Source organism: Dermacentor silvarum, chromosome 1 (genome assembly GCF_013339745.2).
Source record: "Dermacentor silvarum isolate Dsil-2018 chromosome 1, BIME_Dsil_1.4, whole genome shotgun sequence".
Taxonomy (NCBI): Eukaryota; Metazoa; Arthropoda; class Arachnida; order Ixodida; family Ixodidae; genus Dermacentor; species Dermacentor silvarum.
In genome coordinates, this window is record NC_051154.1 from 333,479,765 (window position 1) to 333,501,929 (window position 22,165).

General features: G+C 47.5%; 1 protein-coding gene across 1 annotated transcript in view; it reads left to right on the forward strand.

The window, feature by feature from the left end:
- Positions 1–19,372, forward strand: part of LOC119443322 (hemicentin-1-like) — a 39,474-nt gene extending 20,102 nt beyond the window's left edge. Inside the window, exons 2-7 of the mRNA XM_037708384.2 lie at positions 5,787–6,242; positions 6,576–6,869; positions 8,559–8,879; positions 13,222–13,521; positions 18,694–18,800; positions 19,361–19,372. Coding sequence (XP_037564312.2) covers positions 5,787–6,242; positions 6,576–6,869; positions 8,559–8,879; positions 13,222–13,521; positions 18,694–18,800; positions 19,361–19,372 — 1,490 coding nt within the window. The remainder of the gene's footprint in view (positions 1–5,786; positions 6,243–6,575; positions 6,870–8,558; positions 8,880–13,221; positions 13,522–18,693; positions 18,801–19,360) is intronic.
- The last annotated feature ends 2,793 nt before the right edge of the window (positions 19,373–22,165 follow it).

Sequence of the window (22,165 nt, forward strand, 5' to 3'; positions counted from 1 at the left end):
CGTCGACACTATGTAACACTATTCAACGCCTTCTAAGACTGAGTGGCAGCGCCAACAGAAACAGTTCAATAGAGTGTGTATTTTTTGTGTGCGTGCGTGCGTGCCTAAGTGCGTGCTTGCACGTGTGTGTGTGTGTGTGTGTGTGTGTGTGTGTGTGTGTGTGTGTGTGTGTGTGTGTGTGTGTGTGTGTGTGTGTGTGTGTGTGTGTGTGTGTGTGTGTGTGTGCGTGCGTGTGCGTGTGTTTGTGCGTGTGTTTTTCTTTTCGTATTCTTTTTCTCTTATATATCGCATCCCTTTCTCCTCCCCGGTAGAGGGTAGCCAACCGGAGATAGTCTCTGATTAACCTTCCTGTCTTTTCTTTGCCTTTCTCTCTCTTCTCTCTCCTTTCCTGGGTTTGGCTATAGCCACAGTCGACGTTTTCCCACCCATTAGGCACGCGAGTCAGGCTTCGACCGTCACTATTGTAATCAATGAGCGCAAAACTCTTCCGCATAATCAAATACATCACGACACAAAACCTAGGCATAAGGCACGTCTTTTTATACGCATAGGTAAATTTTGCATCATATACGTAGTGAACACGATAACAGTGCAATATTGAAATTGACAATTTTTCTCATAGTCACACTTGCTCTTAATGTTTTTTTTATCTGCAGTTCCACTACAGCCCCCAATAATCATGGATCATCAGGGAACCGTATTAAATTCAACGGCTGGCCCTTACGCTGAAGGTGACGTTGTACAGCTCACTTGCCGAGTTCCGCCAGGTATGAAAAAACGTTCCGTAATTTAACATGTGATTGGTTGTGCTTCTATTTGCAACATTACTTAGTTTTTGCCTGCACCTCTCATGGTAATTAGCAACCGACCCAACTTTTCTTACTTCCATTCGAGTTAGATTAATGCTGCGCGGAGACTTTTTGCGATATTTCTTCCGTTATACAAAGAAACGGGGGCGGAACTTCCTCTGTAGTTCGCGATGCAAAATCGAGTCTTCTTAAGGGCGCTAAGCCGTAAAAAAAGGAAGAGAAAAAGAAAAGGAAACCAAGGCGCCGAGACAATTCTAAATATTTGCCGTATTCTGGCGAAGAGAGAATTGTTTTGTGACTCGATGAACCCGATACCTAATCAAGCCGTATCCACATCTAGCTCTGTGAAGTACGTAGAAGCTCTTCCACGGAATTCCTTCATTTGCTGTTTCTTTCTGCTTGGTTTCTCAAGCAGCTTCGCGGACATTTTTCAGACGTTTGTGTTAATGGAGTTAGGCTGCGCATTCTCAAACACATGCCAACTGCAACGAAATTCTGGACCACGTAAAAAGCCCCGTTTCGCATAATTTAGGCGCACACCAGGCTCTGTGGAAAACTTTACGCTTGAAATGCGAGTGGCCACTTCACAACAAACTCGGAAAAGCTCGATGTTTTTCATACAGAAACTGAAAAAAAAAGACCGCCATTACCAGTGGCAGCCAGTGACGACGTGACGGTCTTTGGAGGGATCAGCAGTAGTTTGTGCGCAGGCGCGAGTACAAGCGGGTGTGAGAGAGAAAATCTGTGGGCTTTTGCTCCTTGAGTATCTGACTTTGCCTAGGTACTACGGTGGAGAACTTTCTTTGATGACGCGCGCTGAGAGCGGCCGCTGTATCAGCTCCTCCTCCCCTATCCACCTGTGACTGTTGGCTTGCGCTGCCCCTTCTTTATTTCATTCTTTTGGATCTCTCTTCATTTAGGAAAATATGTGAGAAAGGGTGCGCCGAAGGACAGGAAAAGGCAGACCACTGTCACCTGCCAGACTTGTAGGCACAAATGTGGCTGCTGTTAAGGGATTGATGCTATTCCTAAATAAACGCTACACTGTTTTGATGATCCAAAAATAATCTCACTATCAGGGGGGGATCCGTCTACCTGACTTGAGCAGTATTTTTTTATTTGAGGTGTTGCTACGCTGCGCTCCGCAACACCCCAACGACCGCCGCTTCGCGTCGGCGCCCTGCCCCGCAGCACAAACGAGAGCAGTATTCGCTTGCGCAGACAGAGCCACCTCCAGGGTGCTAAATGTGTTTCAACACGTAGAAGTGCTTTCATTCACGCAAATCTCCTGAACGGTGCAGTATGCACTGATAACCAATACATGAGCACGGAGTGCTTTCGAATTAAAGTTATCCGTTTCGTCGTCAATCTCACAGTTTCAATGATCCCCTCGCGACTATCGCACGATTTTCTATGTTGCCGTTCGAACAAAGAACGCAAAAAACTCACCAGAACCATCCTAAGAGCACAAGAGCAAAATTTGTGCACGGCGCCATCAACGCAAACGCACATGGCGGCTAGCCTAGGGACAAACGCATACAAAACGAGAAAAGGAAGTTCTCCGCCGCAGTACCTAGGCGAAGTCAGATATTCAAGAAGCAAAAGCCCCAGATTTTCTTTCTCGCACCCGTTTGTATTCGCGCCTGCGCACAAACTACTGGCGGTCCTTCCAAAGACCGTCTCGTGCCAGTGACGTACTTTGGAGACTGTAGAGAACCAGCGCCCGGGTCGTCTGCTTATCTTGCTTGTATACCGTTTCCGTGTAACAGCGAACAGGTCCCGCACGTCTGCTATAGCCACAGAGTTAGTATACTTTGCAAGCTGCTTCGTGCGCTGTGCCAAGTACGTTGCGGACCCGCGATGTTCTTTTAATGCGAAGTATTATCCGAGTCAACAGAGTTCGTATACTTTGCTAGCTGCTTCGTGTGCTGTGCCAACGCCGTTGCGCGCCCGTGGTGTCCTTTTAATGCAAAGTATTCACTGAGTAAAGCCGGGTTTCTCTATCTGGCTGTCTCCGTTCAACAAGTAGAGCCTCGAGGCGTTCTGTCCTCGCCCTTAGAAGAGCGCACTTGGGTGGCCTTGCTAAATGTGCTGATATAGTCCGGCTTAACGCGGACGCGATCCACGCATGGCAGAGCTTTACGCTACGACGGCGAAAATTGGACGCTGTACAGTCTAGTGTGGCTGGCGCGGGAATAGAACATGTCCTATTACACGCCGGAGCCGCAGGAACAGGGTGCATCGCGCGATAGCTATAGGTTGACCAATAGCAGGCGGGTTCACTGATGCAAGCATGTTGAGTTCGCTCCTTCGACAAACAAAGCTTTCGCTCGCTGCGCACTTCTGCGCTTGCGCTGCGACAACAACTACTAAACGCATTGCTGCTGCGGGTCACGTTTAAAGCGCAGGGTAAAATTTTAGCGATCGCGCCACCGGAATGACGTATCCGACTTCACCGGCCACTGCCTGGCGCGCTGTTAACTCTGTACTCGTTGACCGATCAGGACAATTACCGCCACCTGTAGTAAAGGTTAAAAAGTAGCTGAAGCTTGGCACGGCGGGCAAGAAGGGCTATTATAGGCTATTATAGCACGGCCGTGCACTCGGTGCAAAGTGCGCGTAAACTCACGGCCAGATAAGCCGGGCTCCGGCCATGATTAAGTTTCGCCCATTTTGCACTGGCGGCATCGCATTCCTATATGGCTTGCTGCGGCATTTACTCCATGCCCGCCACGTCGCGTTCTCCTTCGTGACAAATGCAGCATATGCGGTTCCTAGTGACAGCGTTTCTAGCGCTGCGTCAGAAAGGCTTTCATTCGTCTATTTCGACGCGTCCGATGTAGAGACGCGCGAAATGTCTCGAAGATGATGCACAACCGGAAATTATCGATCGAGAATAACACCCCTGAATACAACTTACCTTTGGTTTTCGTGCGCCATCGCCGCTTATAGTACTTACAGTCATTCCAAGAAAGCGTTTGCCAAGCAGATTTTTCTATGGTAAGTGACTGTGCTGTTGAAATGTAGCTTGTGCAGCTTTGTCAACTGCAGTTTACATGCGTTGTGCGCGTTGGCGGGTGCACGTCGCACTTGCCTGCTGCGCCGCGGTGCACGTTTTCGCTCTGTACGCTGGGACACGGAAGAAAGATGTGTTCGGTTTTCCTCTGCTCAGCGTTGCGTACTACAGAGCCGCCGCTTCTGTTCGAGTACGTGTTCGAGCACTCGACGGCCACGCATTGCGTCGGCGTTCTTTCAACAGTTCAAATCATTTACGTGCGCAACGAGAAAGCATGCCGAGAAAGACACCCATCAACTTGCGTTTGTTGAGCGACCGATGCGCCTGGCCGCCTAGGCGCAACTGAGAGATCAGCAGTCGCGTATGATTCTCCAACGTTTGTCATTTCCGCCTCGCTACCACTTTGCCGCCAGGTGCACACGCGTCGTCTGCTTAAGCGCTATTTAAACGCTGCTAATGAGAAAATTAGAGAATTACCAACTCTGCGGCTTTGCCACGATTAGGTTGATAGTATATGCTAAGCATTTAGAGGCAATTTAGCCCAAGTGAAATTTCGTTGCAGTTGGGTTTAAGGCAAATCGCTGTTCGTATCTGCAGTGGACCACGAGTTGGCACTCTCCTGGTGGCGAAATGAAGAACCACTGAGGTCAACGTTTGGGACAGTGCCGACATCCGGTGGGGGCTGGGAGAACACTCTCGAGTTGGGCCCGCTTCTTCGAGAGCATTTGTTCGCGAACGTAACCTGTGCGTCAACCAGTGACATCTCCGTGTCCGTTGCGAGCTCGGTGCTTCTAGACGTTTTCCGTAAGTACATGTAACCATCTTTAGTAATAACGGTAAACACGACGCCATCTTCTGTCTTAGGTCTCTGTTACGTTACTGATCGCGGTATATTGCTGTGTATCACAGTTACAGTGTATAATTTATATAGGCTTTCTATAACCGAATCACATTTGAGAAACTATGTATCCGCCAACGAGCGCAATATCAGCGTAAATATGTCATCGCTATCGAGGCTATGAATGCGAGCGAAGCCACGTGTAAGGAGCGTGATGGCTGCCAGCTGCATATTATACTCATTAGTATAGGCTCGTGGCCAAAATCGCGCTACCTGTTGTTCCAAAAACTTGTTGCCAACAACGTGAATCTCCCTCACACGCGGTGATCTGCGATGTGAGGGAGAACCAACCTCCTTGGGGTTGGTTTCCGCTTCGTTCGAAAACTTGCCTTCCATAGTGGTCTTCCGTCTTCTGTAGAGCCGGCCACACTTGCGGGGCCCTTTTACTGCACCCTAAAGTGGCACATTGACATTCCTAGTTTTGATCTAAATCGCATCATTTCAAAGTGGCTCTGATTGTTGTGTTCTTATTTTCCTTTCTTGTCCTTGTGCTTCGTCAGTAGAAGAATGCAGGCCGTGTATCTTATTTGCCCTGAGTAGTTTATAGTAGCGTTATGGTCCCTTATAATTTCAGGACTTTTTTCTCGTTTTATTTTCTTTACAGTTTTGTTTTGTTTCTCTATCATTCATTATTCTGCCCCGCTCGAAAGGCTTTTCGCTGTAGCAGTATATCTCAAGTCAACAGGTCTTGGCGACCGTGTGTAGACTCGGCGCAAACCTTCAAATGTGCGCCACACTGTGCTCTCTATATCTCCTATCTTTTTTGTTTCCTATGCCCCTTCCCTCAGTGCAGGGTAGCAAACCGGACGTGCGTCTGGTTGACCTCCCTGTCTTTCCTGTCTTCTATTTCTCTCTCCAATGGCTTTGAGGCCGTGGTAGGGGCATTTGCTATAACCTGTTCGTTTCAAATTTTTTTTTTGTCTTTGTGAAAGTTTGATGCTTGCAAACTTAAACGACCATAATGGTAATGTTCTGCAGAATCTTACTAATGTTAACTATTGGGTTAAGGATCTATCAGAAAGTTCTGCACGAACACCAACGTCATTTACTTTAATTTTTTCAGTGCCGCCAACTGAGGTGTCCGTCTGGAGCTGGCCTTACGACAAGCAGGAAGCTTCCGGCTGGGTGATGCTCGCTGCCCCCACGAGCACCACTGGTAGGGTTGTAGCGGGGCTTTCGACCCAGGAAGGGAAGGTCAAGTCACGTGACTCCCAGGCAGTTGCTTGGTCCACTGTGGATGAATCCCAACAGGCCATGGCCACCGGTTTCTACACCCCAAGAAGCTTCGAGTGCGAGGTGACCGGAAGCCGCCCGCAGCCCAACGTCACGTGGTTCCTGGACGGACAGCCGCTGGACGATCGCCTAAGCTACACCCTCGTCGAGGGCAACGTCACAACGAGCCTGCTACTCCTGCCGTTCTTGGAGCATGCGGGAAAGCTACTCGAATGCCGCGCTACCAACGGCAACATGCCGGGTGGTCGGGGCGTTCTCAGTGGAGTCCTATCGGTGAACATTTCGAGTAAGTGAACTTCCAGTTTGTGTAAGGTTTGTTGCTGGTGCCCTTGTTCTCATAAATGCAATGTTTGGAGCAATGGACACAACTAAATAGTTGGCACTTCAGTATGACGTTCAATGCAGCCATGAGAATGTCTTGCCAGATTTCTGCGTGGAATTACCTAAGATAAAATTAGCGTGGCCGTAATAAAATGGAACTTTAAGAACAGTTCATTTACACGCGTAGACTAGAGAAATACAGTCGCCTACCACGCATATGATTTATATATCGCTAACTTCTTACGCGAGAAACAAGTAAATTTTTTTCAAGGTTTGAAAATTTTGCTTCGTCACGCAGATAAGCCCGAGGTGAATGTCAGACTTGGCGCTGGCCTCAACGCCAGCTACATCACCGAAGGAGCTGATGTGTACATGGAGTGCTCGGTGCTCGCCGCTTCAAGTGTCGCCGATGTCACGTGGAGTCACGATGGGCGCGAGCTGGGGACACAACCGGCCGAAGGCGTGGTGCTGACGTCGCGCTACCTGGTGATTCGCCGCGTTAGCCCCGGTCACACGGGGAGCTACACTTGCCGAGTGACCAGCACTGAGGGCGAGTCTGTCGAGAGCACGCCGCTCTTCTTCCACGTCAGGTGTGAGTAGTGGCTTCACGGTGCGCGCTCGTATCTCATTGGTGCCGCCCCACACGCAGATCCAGCAAGCCTCCTGCTTCAATTCCTTTCTTTCGACACAACGTGCTCAGTCGGCCGTGCGCTGAGTGCCGGCCGGCACTCTTCAAGCGCTTCTTTGCATCGAAACCTTTTAGACTCTCTCCTAGCATGTGCTGAAGAGACGAGTGTCCTGAGTCACCTCTAACCTCCCACCCCATAAGCTTTGGGTCATCATTATCACTAAATACTTACTCAGTCAATCAATTTCTCCTGTGGATGCATCTTAGTTTTGCAAGTGACATGGCTTTGTGCGTGCGAGCTAGGTTTCTCATCTTTCAACAAAACTGAGCGCTTGCTGCTTACAGCTTCGAATATACTGTGCGCGACCAGCACACTGCTCGCAGTAAAGTGTTGTATATTATACGTATGATCAGCACTTGATTCCCATCTTTAGCAGGTAGCTAGACTAAAATGCGCAGAAATGCGCATGTTTGGAAAAGCTTGCAACCTGTGCTCTCTAGTGCCAATAATACTGTGAGTTATAACAAGGACCGCAGAAATGTCACTCAAGACCGAAGGCTATAAGTGCCTAAAAGGCAGCCCGGTACTTCATACTCCAACGCGATGGTAGCTTACTCGGTATTCAAAAGTGACAATTGCTCTCGAATTTGGAAAATAATCGCTGCATGTGTGTTAATGATGATTCTATTATATCGGATCACACTGCGCAGTAGCAAGCACTGCCTACTATTATTGGTAATTGGAGATCGCACGGAGAGGCCTTCGTCGCGCAGTGGACATAAATATAGGCTTATGATGATGATGATACATTTGACAGGAAAGGGAAAGCGAGGAGCAGGCTGGCAACTGCCACCGGAAGGGGCACAACGCCTGCCTACTCTTCAGAAAGGAGGAGACAGAAACATAGAAATGGAAGATATGAAGGAGGAGAGGAAAGAGGAAAGAAAGAGCGAGATGACAAATCTCAAAGAATAAAGTATGAACATACAGTACAGGTCACACACAGTAGGGCCGGTCACAGTGACTGGTGAGCATGATATGGGAGGTTCTATATCTGTAGCAGTGTTTCTGCCTGCATGAAGGCGCGTTCAATAGAAAAATGTATTTTTTTTATCCACGGCCTCATTTTGCGAACGCGATAACAATTAAAATAGCCATGCACAGCCTTCCTTTCAACTTCAATGCACTTACCTTACCTCTTAGCGAGCCTTGATAAAAAAGTGGTAAAAGAAAAATCTGTTCCTGTGGCCGCACCTGTCATTGACGCAGTCACCAATTAAGCCTCTTCGCCGGCTTGCCAGATTGTGTAACTGTTTGCGCTATTCGGTGGACTGAAGCTATAAAAATTCGATGAGGCAAGGTCGGGTGCCCTTAACAAAAGTCAGGTAAAGGCCGCAGATACAATTTGTGAGCATTGACGGCGTCTTTATATCATCTTGAATGACAGTATCACAGGCCACTTTATCATGTATTTTTAAGCGGAATAATTTAAGCCACAGCATAGTTTTAAACCTAGAGTGTCGGAGACCACCGTAGCGTATATATGGTACCGACTCTTCTTCACTATCGTGCACAGTACATCAGATAGCTCTAGAGACGGTACATAGATTCAACTTTTTAACCCAAAACTTGTTTATGCTACCTCCACGCAGATTCACCGAGATGCGAGTCCGACGGTGACCAAACATTCCACGTGGAAAAAGACGAGGCTGTCAATGTCACCTGCGACGTCCGAGCCGATCCAAGCGAACCACTGCGCTATTTCTGGCTGCTGGAGAACGATGCAGAGGCCGCAAATAAGACGAGCAAGGAAAGAGGGACACCTTCTCTACAAAAGAGCCCACAAATTACTTATTCCGAAAGCCTAACAATTGTCGCCAATGCATCAATTTTCAACGTTGCCCTCGCCTGCTGGGCAGAGAATGCTGTGGGGACGCAGAGAAAGCGGTGTCGTTTCAAGTTCTCACCTAAGGGTAGGTATCCTACAGCGATATAACTTTCTTAAGTTGGCTTGTACAACTGATGTGCTGTCGCCAAACGCAACACGTTGAAGGACTTCCAAAGCTATAGCACTCCTGTAACGCAAGATAATTGCATGGCAGTGCATATCAATTAAGACCGGTGTTTGTAGTGCCTACTATAGGACCATCAAACTTGTGCCCATTGTACGTTTACGTATGCATGCTCTTACGCATCATTATCTTTCAATCACCCCAGAGCCGCTCACGTACGCTTAAATAAAGCGTATATACGCTACTCGTGCACTTCCGTCAAGGCACTATATTAGGATTACGTAGGATTATTACACGCGCGAATTATAATTCCCCAGCGCACACGTTTGCTGAGCCTTGTCTATGCAGCATGCTACAATTCCACACAACGCCTGTGACGCACGTTCTTGAGGACATAGAGTCTTCGGCTATTGCACTGCGCTGAGAGCTCTCCACAATTGTCCTAGGTTTTTTTTAGGCCCAATAACACTTATTATGCCCTGTCCGTCTGCTTCTTATAGCAAGATGTTTCGTGAGCATTTTCAAAACATGGACATGCGTAACGTGACTGGATTGCGTGGAGGCGGTTGTGCCAGCTGTGTGAAGTAAATCGGTGTCACTCCAAGCAAAAAAAAGCAGTATATATATATATATATATATATATATATTGGCTGCTGCTCGATCCAAAACATTGGAAAAATATAGTGTGGCTAACAACGTACTTACGTCGTACCCCATGTATGCATGTATGTATGTATGTATGAATGTATGTATGTATGTATGTATGTATGTATGTATGTATGTATGTATGTATATATACAACCTGTGTCCGTAAACTTTTGACACTGATTAATTTTCTTCTCTAGAAATGATTCCCCAAAACAAATGTTGGTGCGTATGTGTAGCGCCATCTTTTCGGGCTCACCTGAGCTATTTATGTTAATTGGTGTAGCAGCCGCTAGATGGCACTACGTGTAGAAAAATACTTTGTCACTAGTCGTCTGCGCATTCTACCGTGAGTGAATGTGGAGAGATGACGTCCACCTCGAACTGCGTGTAAACATAAAATTATGTGTGAAGCTTGGCAAGACAGCCACACAGACGTATGAGCTCCTTCGTGACGCTTACGGCAACGAGAAATTATCGCGGGCGTGAGTTTTCGAGTGGCACAAGAGGTTCGTTTCGGGGATAACGTCGGTGGAAGACGACACAAGGCAGGGGCGCCCTGCAACCTCACGGAATGACAACACCGTGGCTCGGATCAGGGAGATCGTACAGCAAGACCGTACCATTACAGTCTGCATGCTATCGGATGCTCTCGACATTAGTAAGACAACATGCCACATAATTTGGCGTGAGTACTTAGGGAAGCGAAAGCTAAATGCCAGACTTGTTCTGCACTCCCTCACACAGGACAAGAAGGACACGCGGGCATCGGTAAGCGCTGACTTGCTCTCCGAGGCAGAGAAGGATGCTGCATTCGTTGACAGCATCATTGCTGAAGACGAAACATGGTGTTTTCAATGCGATCCTCAAACAAAGAGGCAGAGCGCCGAATGGCAGTCCACGAGCTCTGCGGCGTCGAGAAAGGTGCGGCGACAGAATACTAAAACAAAGACGACGCTGATAGTTTTTTTCAGATGCCAGAGGTGTCATACACCACGAGTTCGTCCCACAAGGGCAGACGGTGAATCAGGAGTTTTATATCCCCGTGCTCCAACACATGCGTGATGCACTGCGACGCCGTCGCCCTGACTTAAGGGCATCTGGACAATGGAGCCTTTTCCACGATAACGCAAGGCCGCACACTGCTCTCAGCGTGATAAAAATTTCTCGCCAAGCACAGCATTACCGTATTTCCCCATCCGCCATACTCGCCTGACCTCTCCCCGTGCGATTTTTTTCAGGTTTCCTCGTGTGAAGAGAGCCCTAAAAGGTCGCTGGATGGGAAGCGTGGAGATTTTACACGCTACGACAAAGGAGCTGACAGCCCTGCCAAAAGAAGCGTTTTCTAACTGTTTCCAAGACCTCAAGAAGCGTTGGAAGCTGTGCATAGACTGCTAGGGAGACTATTTCGAAGGGGTGCTGCAAAAATTATTTCGATGTTCAACGCATTTTGTTTAATGGACTCAGTCTCTGAACTTTACGGACAAATGTATGTATGTATGTATGTATGTATGTATGTATGTATGTATGTATGTATGTATGTATGTATGTATGTGTGTGTGTGTGTGTGTGTGTGTGTGTGTGTGTGTGTGTGTGTGTGTGTGTGTGTGTACGTGTGTGTGTACGTGTGTGTGTACGTGTGTGTGTGTACGTGTGTGTGTGTGTACGTGTGTGTGTGTGTAAGTGTGTATGTGTGTACGTGTGTATGTGTGTACGTGTGTACGTGTGTACGTGTGTACGTACGTACGTGTGTACGTGTGTACGTACGTATGTATGTATGTATGTATGTATGTATGTATGTACGTACATAACACTGTTGCGCAAAGCGACGAAGGGTCAGGACTTAAGCAAGATAAACAACACAGGACACCTGAGCGCAAAAGGTTGCGCTCAGGTGTCGTGTGTTGTTTTGCTCGCCCAAGCCCTGCCTCTTCGTCGTTTTGCGCAACAGTGTTAATTACGTCGAACCAACTAGCCCACTTCGGAGTTTTCCTATATATATATATATATATATATATATATATATATATGGGAAAATCAGAAGCACAACTTCGCGGTTATCTTAGGTGTATTATTAACCCAACAGCTTCGGTCAGTGAACCGACCTTTTGCAAGATCGGTGGACCGACCCTTGAAAAAGGTCGGTCCACCGACCGAAACTGTTGGGTTAATAATAAACCTAAGATAACCGCGAAGTTGTGCTTCTGATTTTCCTAAATACGCTTGGCCCATTGAAAAATCCAGTTACTATATATATATATATATATATATATATAGTTAGAACCCGTATTAGCGGCACTATTTGTACGCAGAAATGACTTAACTTTATGTGACAGGCCTCAGAGCAACATGGATGAAACAAGACAACGTGATAAGAATGGCTCCGGTTAGGGATAAACAGCTTTGTCAAGATAAGGAAAACATTACGGAGTTTGCGCAAGAGGAAAAAATGGAGCTGCGCAGGCCATGTAATGCGTAGAATGGATAACCGGTGGACTATAGAATTACAGAATGAATACCCAGAGAAGCGAAGCGGCAGTAGAGGACGGCAGAAAACTAGGTGGGGTGATGAAGTTAGGAAATTTGAAGGCGCAAGTTGGAATCAGCTAGCGCAAGACAGGGGTAATTGTAATCGCAGGAATTGGAATTTCTTCGTCCTGCAGTAGACATAAATATAGGTTGATGGTGATGATGATGATGATGATGATGATGATGATGAGAGCATGTTTTTAGACCAGATGGATCTGTGCAGGATAGTCTCTTCTTCTACTGCACCGCGTTTTCCGGCATGCTCAACTTAACCGAATAGTGCATGCAACAAGTATAAACAGTGTCCGAGCATTCGACTAGAACACTTACTATTGAGAGCACTCTGTGTCGCTTGGGTGGTGTATTTATCAATTCTTACGGCTTGATGGAAGCCTATAAATGAAACTCGCTCATGCTTGCAGTGCCTGCTATGTGCAGTCAATATTAAGTGAGAGGTAAAGCGAGAAACGAAGAATGCTTCTAGCGTTTGTAGTTTCGCCATTGTGTACAATATGCTCGCGTTTCGTTCTCTAACGCGGAGTTATAGAAGTGATGTCCACCGATAATTTACCGCTGGGATTATCATCTTATTTTCAAGCATCATCCGCAATGAATCTTGTGATTTATAACTATACCTGTTTGCGTTTAAAGTCATGGCGATCCCATAGTGGAATGTTGGTTAGTGTCATCGCGTGTCTTTCTGTCTTCTATTTCAACCCCTCCTTCCTGAAGAGTACGGAGGCGTTGTGCCCCTCTCGGTGGCAGTTGCCAGCCTGCTCTCTCCCTATTTCCCTCTTTCTCTATTTTATATGTGTGTTTTCATATCGCGTAATAATATTACTGTTGAAAGTTTCCTGTCTTCTGTTCCATGCCTCCTTTTTTATTGAAAGGAAGATAAATGAAACATTTAGTAAGCTTGTAATGGTAACGGTTACTCGTTCTCACATAATAGTAAAATTTACTATTCATAGTGCTGTTTTTTTTCACTGCGATTATAGCCTCTTCAAGATCATTCTTGAATGTTCTTGAACAACATTGTTTTTTTTTCATTATCCATCGCTCATTCAACAACAGCAAGACATTAAGTGGTCTAACCTGGGAATGGCAACCACGTGTGCGGTCTTTGCAGGTGAGAACTCCGGCTTAGTGTGCATCGTCGGCAACTACACAGACACCTCGTTCTCGCTGACTTGTTCGGTGGTACTCGTCAGCGATACAACTTCACAGCGACTCCGAGTCGACGTGTTCGACACAGGGCAGAGCAACCGCTCCGAGCGCAGCTTGTGGAGCCGAGATATGGGTCCTATATTTGTTACTAGGCTGCACCCTGCCACCGACTACCTGGTCACGGTTCGAATGCATTCGCAGGCAACCTTCAGCACTTACGTCCGCACACTCAGCCCAGCCCAGACACTGGTTGGTCAAGGAGGTGAGAATACATTTACGAACTATCTTGCAGCGGTTTTAGCGGTACAATTATTGTAACAGCCGGCAATTTTGTGAGCCACGACAGAAGTGACGCACACGCCATGATAGGGCACGTCTTGTCCGAATTGATACGGTTTAATAATGTGTGGATATTCTACGATGGATCATATCCATGTAATAAATCAGGTAATCGAGAAATCTGCGGAGTACAATCAACCTCTATACATGGCTTTCATAGATTATGAAAAGGCATTTGATTCAGTAGAGATACCAGCAGTCATAGAGGCATTGCGTAATCAAGGAGTACAGGAGGCATACGTGAATATCTTAGCAAACATCTACAAGGATTCCACAGCTACCTTGGTTCTCCACAAGAAAAGTAGAAAGATACCTATCAAGAAAGGGGTCAGGCAAGGAGACACAATCTCTCCAATGCTATTCACTGCATGCTTAGAAGTATTCAAGCTGTTAGACTGGGAAGGCTTAGGAGTGAGGATCAACGGCGAATATCTCAGCAACCTTCGGTTTGCAGATGACATTGTCCTATTCAGCAACAATGGAGACGAATTACAACAAATGATTGAGGACCTTAATCGAGAAAGTGTAAGAATTGGGTTGAAGATGAATATGCAGAAGACAAAGATAATGTTCAATAGCCTGGCAAGAGAAAAAGAATTCAGGATAGCCAGTCAGCCTCTAGAATCTGTAAAGGAGTACGTTTATCTAGGCCAATTACTCACAGGGGACCCTGATCACGAGAAAGAAATTTACAGAAGAATAAAACTGGGTTGGAGTGTGCATACGGCAGGCATTACGAAATCCTGACTGGGAGCTTACCACTGTCGTTGAAAAGAAAAGTGTACAATCATTGCATTCTACCGGTGCTAACATATGGGGCAGAAACTTGGAGGTTAACAAAGAAGCTCGAGAACAAGTTAAGGACCGCACAAAGAGCGATGGAACAAAAAATCTTAGGACTAACGTTAAGAGACAGGAAGAGAGCGGTGTGGATCAGAGAACAAACGGGGATAGCCGATATTCTAGTTGACATTAAGCGGAAGAAATGGAGCTGGGCAGGCCATGTAATGCGTAGGATGGATAACCGGTGGACCATTAGGGTTACAGAATGGATACCAAGAGAAGGGAAGCGCAGTCGAGGTCGGCAGAAAACCAGATGGGATGATGAAGTTAGGAAATTTGCAGGCGCAAGTTGGAATACGCTAGCGCAAGACAGGGGTAATTGGAGATCGCAGGGAGAGGCCTTCGTCCTGCAGTGGACATAAAATATAGGCTGATGATGATGATGATGATGATGATGATGATGATGATGAATAACGTGACTGCATGCTTTATGCGAAGTGACTGCTCTAATAAAAGTATGCTGAGTGAAAGGAGGCACTGAAGCTGTAATTGTTGTTTCCCCTTTCACTCTCAGTAGCCAAGACACGTTGTGGAACTCCAGCCTCTGCATGAAAAGAAAACAAACACAACCATAACTTGTTCGTCCCCCCCCCCCTTTTTTTTGCGTACTTCGCTCGGGATGCGGTGTATAACGATCACTCCTGTCGATGGCAAAGATAAACGAAACGCCCATGACAGTGAACATGATTTTCAAATAGATTTAGGAAAACAGCCGTGATAGCTTTATCAGCCCTGATAAGCCGAGTCTAACGTAATGGTTACAAAGCCCTTGTTTTTCCAAATATAAGAAACTCACTTGACAATTCCATTCTGTGCTGTAAAACAAACGTCTAAATTGTGGCTTTCATGACTCGTTAAACTAGTTATTTTCTAGTGAGATGTAATGTGAACATGTTACGGCGTTACTGCTTATGATTTATTTGGAATATGAAGAATGTTGTGACCAAAAAGTGGTATGTTCTGGGATCCATGCTTTCTTTCACTGTATATCAATCAAGTTGCTATTATTTTTAATTAGCGACTATAACAGAGGGAACTGAGGGGCTCCACTTCTGTCAGTCACAATCATATATATACGAAGTTACAGATAATGAAGCCAAAGAAATCACATGCGAAGTTAACTGTTATGTTTATTGAGATGCAGAAATATTAATGTAAAGGAAAATGAAATTGGACGAAATTGTAACTTGCCGCAGGCGCGGGCATTATATGGACACGGGACCACCGCATATAAATAGATATTCAGTGTGGCTGCAGTGAAGAGGACGAAGACGAAGTGGGACCGATCTCTGTCGATCTCCATGCTTCGTTTTAAATGTTTGCCTTTACCCCATTTTGCATTTTGCCGGGTATAATTTTCAATCAATTCAGTGGATCCCAATCCCCCTCGTGGGTACGAGCCATGTTCTGAGGCAGCAGCAACGACAACAATCTCCATTTTGATCGCGTTTGCAGTGACACTGTAAATATATCTTGTAAATAGCTTTCTGCCTGTGCTTCACGTAACAATTTGGTTGAGGTGAATGCTCCGCGTACTTCGCCACTGGAGTACCGCAGCGGCCGCACCGTCCAGCTTTCGGCCATGACTCCTAATGATGGCACTTCGTCGCTGTCGGCAACTTAAGTCCGAGCTACCGCGAACGTCGTGCTTCCTCACCCCCGCGATCGTGGCACAATCTCCGGCCAGAATGTTACCGACGTTGACGACTGGCTCAGTATATACGAGCGTGTTTGTCAGAACAACCACTGGGGCCAAACTATAATGATGGCTAATGCGATCTTCTGCTTGGCTGGATCACCGCGTGTCTGGTTCTAGCCACACGAAGAACTCATTAGCTGAGAAGTTTTCAAGCAGAAGCTCCGCAATCTCTTTGTAAACTCGTCAGGTAGCAAACTGGCTGCTAGAAAACAACTCGCTACACGCCCGCGGTCTTCTACCGAGTCATATGTGTCACCAAAATACAATACGCCCTCGATCTTTGCAGAGAAGTGGACGAGAACATTCCCAAAACTGACAAAGTTGACCACATCTTGAAAGGTACAGCGAATGACGCGCTCCGCTTACTCATTTTACACGTATACAACGTCTCCACCATCGGCGCCATCATCAAGTAATGCCGACGCTTTGAGCAGGCCAAGAGCTGCTGTGTAACTGCTACGTCTTCTCGTCTCTCTAATACGACTGCGACGTCATCTTGCGCCAATTTCGTCAGTAAACCACCTTCCTATGAGAACGTGACACGCATCGCTCGACATAAGCTTGAGGCTGCGTGTCCTGCCCCACTTCGTCCCCAACCACACGACCATGCCGCTGACCATTCTGTCCTTGCCATCTCTCTTATTCAAGCAGTTGTGCGACAGGAATTTGCCAACCTGGACTTTCCTTCGGTCTGTTCTCTCTCCCGACCGGACACTGCACCGAAACCGATAGTTTTCGCCTGCAGTAACCCGTACTTTCCGTACCGTTTCCGCAACCCGGTTGAGCGGAGAACCCCAGACGACAGGCCGATCTGCTTCAGTAGGTGCTGAATTGCAAATATATCCCGGCACTGCCACTCCTGCCTTGGTCGGAGCTGCACTGACGACCTAGGCAACAAATCCGCGCTTGACTTTACCCACTACGCACAACCTCTTGAACGCTCATATTGACGGCATTCCTGTAAGAACGTTGATCAACACTGAGGCTACGTGTCTATTATGAGTGCCTCTCTTCGCCGTCGGCTAAACAAAGTCCTTACGCCTGCACCGAACCGATTTGTAAGCGTCGCCGACGGCGGGACAGTCGCTATTAATGACATGTGCTCTGCCCGAGTCACCATCCCCGACTGACACACTGTCGTCCTTTTTACGGTCATAGTCCACATCTTTCACGAACTCATACTTTGCCTCGACTTTCTTTCCACCCATTCTACTCTCATCAACTGTTCGACCGGCTGTCTTCGCCTTGCCTTGCACCTTCTCTCCGACGCCAGTGACCCGCCTCCGAGCCACCTAAGTTGCCTTGACTTCACTCGCCTGCCCTTAAAGCTGTGACACACGTCGATGTGTCCTCCGCGCCAGCTGCGCCTGATGGTGACTATATGGTTACACCGATCAGGGACATTATGCTTACGCACGGTGACACCGTGCGTAAGCATACTTTTTAAATATGGCCTGTGGCAGGTAGCATAATTCTTATCATTGAGCTGGGATATTCGAAGAGGCGGACATTAGTTGCATGATAAATCGAAACACATATTCAACTAATTACCAAAAATGACTAATGAACTTCTTAGTTAATTACTTTACGACACATGCAACTTGTATTTTAATTTACGAATTGAAGCCGGTGAGTTTGCGAGACGATGCCACTTGAAATGAATTTCCAGGATGACGCCAGAGATATTTCCCAAAGTGTGGGACGAAATACATGGACGTTCCAGTTACTGTGGTGCTTCAATGTATAAAGCAGCATTTTGGTGATAAAGTAAGTGGAATAGCTGCATTTTTACGGCGAGTTTGATGGCGCGTATCTCCAAAACTGGTGTCATTGTGGAGATTCATTCCAAGTGGATACGCCTGACAAGCTCACCGGCTAAAATTCGTAAATTGCAATATGTGTCGCAAAGTAATAAACTAAGAAGTTAATTAGTGAATTTGTTGATTAGTTGAATAGGTGTTTCGATTTCTCGTGCTACTAATGTCCGCCTCATCGAATAACCCAACTCAATGATAAGAATTATGCTACCTGCCACAGGTGATTTCTAAATATTCCGTAAAACTTAAAAATGAGCACCTTTTACGTATACAAACCGCATGCGTAATGCGGACATGCTGTTTCGGTCCCCACCAGCGGTTAGTTATCTTTTCGTCCACTTTCATTTTCTTTTCCATTATTATATTTACATTTCAATTAAACGTAACAATTAACTTTCCCTATGCTTTATCTAGCTTCATTATCTGTCACTTGGTACAGTTGTGACTGCTACTGTTGACATTCTGATGTCTCTGGAATATGCGGATCATATTGCTGTAGTATTAATAATAGTTCAATATGTTCAATGCAAGATAACGTGCCGAACAACCTACAGAAGATGTACTCTTTCGTTTCGCGTCGGTCAACTTACACAAACGTGAATCAAACACAATGTGCTTTTTTCCACTCTATAAAACACTGGTCACTTCGGCCATAGGTCGAACTATTTATGTAGTGCATTCCTCGGTATGTTCGATGAACTTGTCCAATAAAGTAAATTTCTAAACTTGTACGCAGACTTCCAGAAGACGACTCTGCGGAGACGTTGGACGCTCACCCTGAGCATCGTGGTGCTGGCGAGTGGCTTGGCCTTCACTTTGGTGGCGTTTCTAACCGGGTACCTGGTATGCGTTCTCAAGAGACGGCGGAGGAAACCACGGCGCCCACCAGACAATGCTCAAACCGCCAGTTCCGAAAGCGCGGAATTAGAAACGGGGGATACTTGTGACCGCAAGAAATATTTAGCAGCAGCCGACAGTTACTGAGGTTTGATGGCGTGATACGAGAATGAATTCTGGGGTCTTACGTGCCAAAACCACGATTTTATTATGAGGCATGCCGTGGTGGTGGACCAAGGGATCTTTAACGTGCCCCCCAATGTACGGGACACGGGCCTTGTTGCATTTTGCCTCTATCGAAATGCGGCTGCCGCGGCCGGGATTCGATCCTGTGACCTTGTGCATAGCAGCGCTACATGTCATAGCCGCTAAGCCGCTGTGGCGGGGGGCGTGGTACAAGAGGGGAGGAGAGTAGATGTGGGCTAAAGCTAAAATAAGCCGCTCTTTTGCGTTCCTTTTCTACCTAATTAAAAAAATGATGGGGTCAATGCTGTCAACAGTTGTAACATACCTAATTAAAAATAAGCTTAAAGTTTGTATTTGTGGTAATTCGGGTTCTTGTGCAGATTGGAGGGTGAGGAATGAAAATCGTAGCCACGCGCGCTCCCTTATCGTGCACGGGAAATCCAGCACACTGACGTTTCAGCATTCGGTCGATCGCTCTAATGTGGCGTCGGTGTCAAGAACTCCCCTTCGTGCAGTTGAGGTTCTTCCTATGGCTCCCCTGTTCTTGCAATCGTCAGCGATGCTGACTGTCTGGTTATGCGTCGATTTCTTCAGTATATGCCTAGAAGAAGATATTTCAGGGCATTCTTGGCAGCGCGAGCGCGCAAACTTGAACACAACACATGTACACGACACAGGCGCATTTAACAGCTATTGTGCAAGAAGCCAAGTATGTATGTAGTATAATGTGCGCCAGTTAGTGCGGGCCAAACTGTTTTAAGAAAAAAAGGCTACGGGATACGATGATGGGACGTACCAACGGTGTTTTGTTTGCAGTTGCCTTTCGCGCTTGTGAAATTTCTGTTATCCCTGATGAACAAATTAGGCGAAATTAATTGCCTACATATGCTATTACTTGCATAATTGCATAGGCTCGAAAGTGAAATTGTGCATCGCAGAGGAGCAGAAAAAAAGACAAAAATCCGAGCACACCTAAGCACTTTTGATGAGTTGCGAATGCGAAAGCATTATGGCCAATTGAACGCCGCTGAACAGTCCTTCGAGTTTTGCGCTTCGATTAATGTACCATAGCGGGGCGCGCTGCCCGAGCCAGCAAGCAGCAGCAGCCTGCGGCGCCAAAGCCGCATGCCACCGACGTCCTGCACGACGAGAGACCGAGGATGCAGCAGCGGCCACCAAGGCCTGCAGGGGCGTGCAGCAACTGAGCCCAGTGGGGGTGAGAGAGAGAGACACGGAGCGCGCGCCGGCTTCCTGGCGCTGAGCCGTGCTTCCTCAAGGGCTGCAGAAGATAGCGCCAACCTTTCCCTTTCAAGTCAGTCAGTCAGTCATAAAACTTTATTCTCGGTACTGGGAGTGATGGGTTCTGCGACCCCACCAGATGGCCCTCACTCAGTGCTGAAGGCGACCTCTTGGGTTCGCGCTGTGACCCGGACTTGTACTTCCGGATCAGAGGTGGCCAGCAGGGTCTCCCACTTTTGCGAGCCTACAAGCTTCTGGAGTTCTTCGGATGGGGGGTCTGTGGGGCAGTTCCAAAAGATGTGTTCCATTGTGGCTCTCTGACCACATTTCGAGCAATCGGGTTTGAATTCGTCTGGGTTGATGTGGTGCATTCGGACCGGGTTTGGAAGAGTATTGGTTTGGAGTTCTCCTCATTTAACCTCTTGAGCTTTGGTAAGGCTTTTGTGAGGTGGCGCTAGCGTTTGTCTAGCTAACTTTAAGTACTGGGTGATTTCCTGGTAACTGATGAGACCTTCCTTTGTGCGTTCCGGGCTCGAGTCGTTGCTCACGGCTCGGCCGATAGATCCTCGAGCCATACTGTGAGCTGCCTCGTTCCCAGGGTTGCCAGAGTGAGCCGGTACCCAGATCAGTTCCGCGTACCCCCGGATTTCGGGGTAGTTTTGAAGGATTTTGAGAGAGGTTTTTGAGATTCTTCCTCTCGAGTAATTATTAATGGCAGTTTTGGAATCACTTATAACTGTTTCAATTTTGGGGTTAGTTAAAGCTAGTGCTATGGCCGCTTCCTCCGCAACGTTAGAGTGTTTGACTCTGACTGTAGCTATTCATATCGGTTCTCTGTTTGCCGCGGAGACCGCTATCGCGAAGGCGTTGGTATTGCCGGGGTATGCCGCCGCATCAACATACGCCACGTCCTGCCTTCACCCGTATTTCTTTGCTAGAGTTTTGGCTCTAGCTATTCTCCTACCCTCGTGGCAGGAAGGATGCATGTTCTTTGGTAGAGGTTTGATAGTTATGGTGTTCCTTTCAAACAAACCACTTAGTAGTCCGAGTGGGAGACGGCGGCACCCGCACTGCGCGTCATGCCTCGCCCCGCGGCGTCGCGTCGCCGTATCTGCTCCGTCGAGGCGCGCTCATGACGTGTCGTTTTAGGTGCCGTTTCGCTACTGCAGACGCCGGCGTTCTCGCTCAATGAGCCATTCGATGCTCTAGCCCAAAAAAAGCAGAGGCAAAGTTTATTATTTTATTGCGATAGCAATTATATAGACACTTCAAGCGGATTTCTGCCGTCAGCGTCGTCGTCGCCGTCGTCGTGAGGTTCCGTTATAAAGTCCAAGGGCGATAAAATCATCGCCGCGCGCCGTATGTGCGAGCGAAAGCGCGCGGGGGACGCGATATCACGGAGAGCGAACGGACTGCGGAGAGCAAACGCGACTTCCGTCGCGCGAAAGGCCGTGGGGGTGAGGGAGGGGGGGGGGCGACGCTGTGCTGCGGCACCAAATGCGTATCTTGCAACCGGGCGCGAGCGGAACTGGCCACTCAATCTCCCACCTGAAAGGAGGAAAGCGGGAAGGCAGCGCGGGAGGGAGGAGGGGGGTGGGCAGCTTCTACTCTGCCAACAACTGTGCTTGTACTTTGCGCTGGTACGTGCTGCCGGTGTTGTCGCGCGCACCGTATCTTGCAAGCGGTTTCCACACGGCTCTGACCTTTGTATGCGCCGTGCATTCGCCGCTCAGTTTCCCTTGAAGCGATAGACCGCACGAACCTACGCTCGCTGCGGCGTTTGTCTGTGGTTGTCTGCGGTCATCGAGTGTGATCTATTCGTTTTTGCTTGCGCGCGCTGACACCGCGCTTGTTAATTCAGCTAGTAAGCGAATGTGTCCATGTTTATGCGGCCGATAAAACTACTATCCCTAGTCCCGAATAGCTCTCTACTAATTTGCTATCGC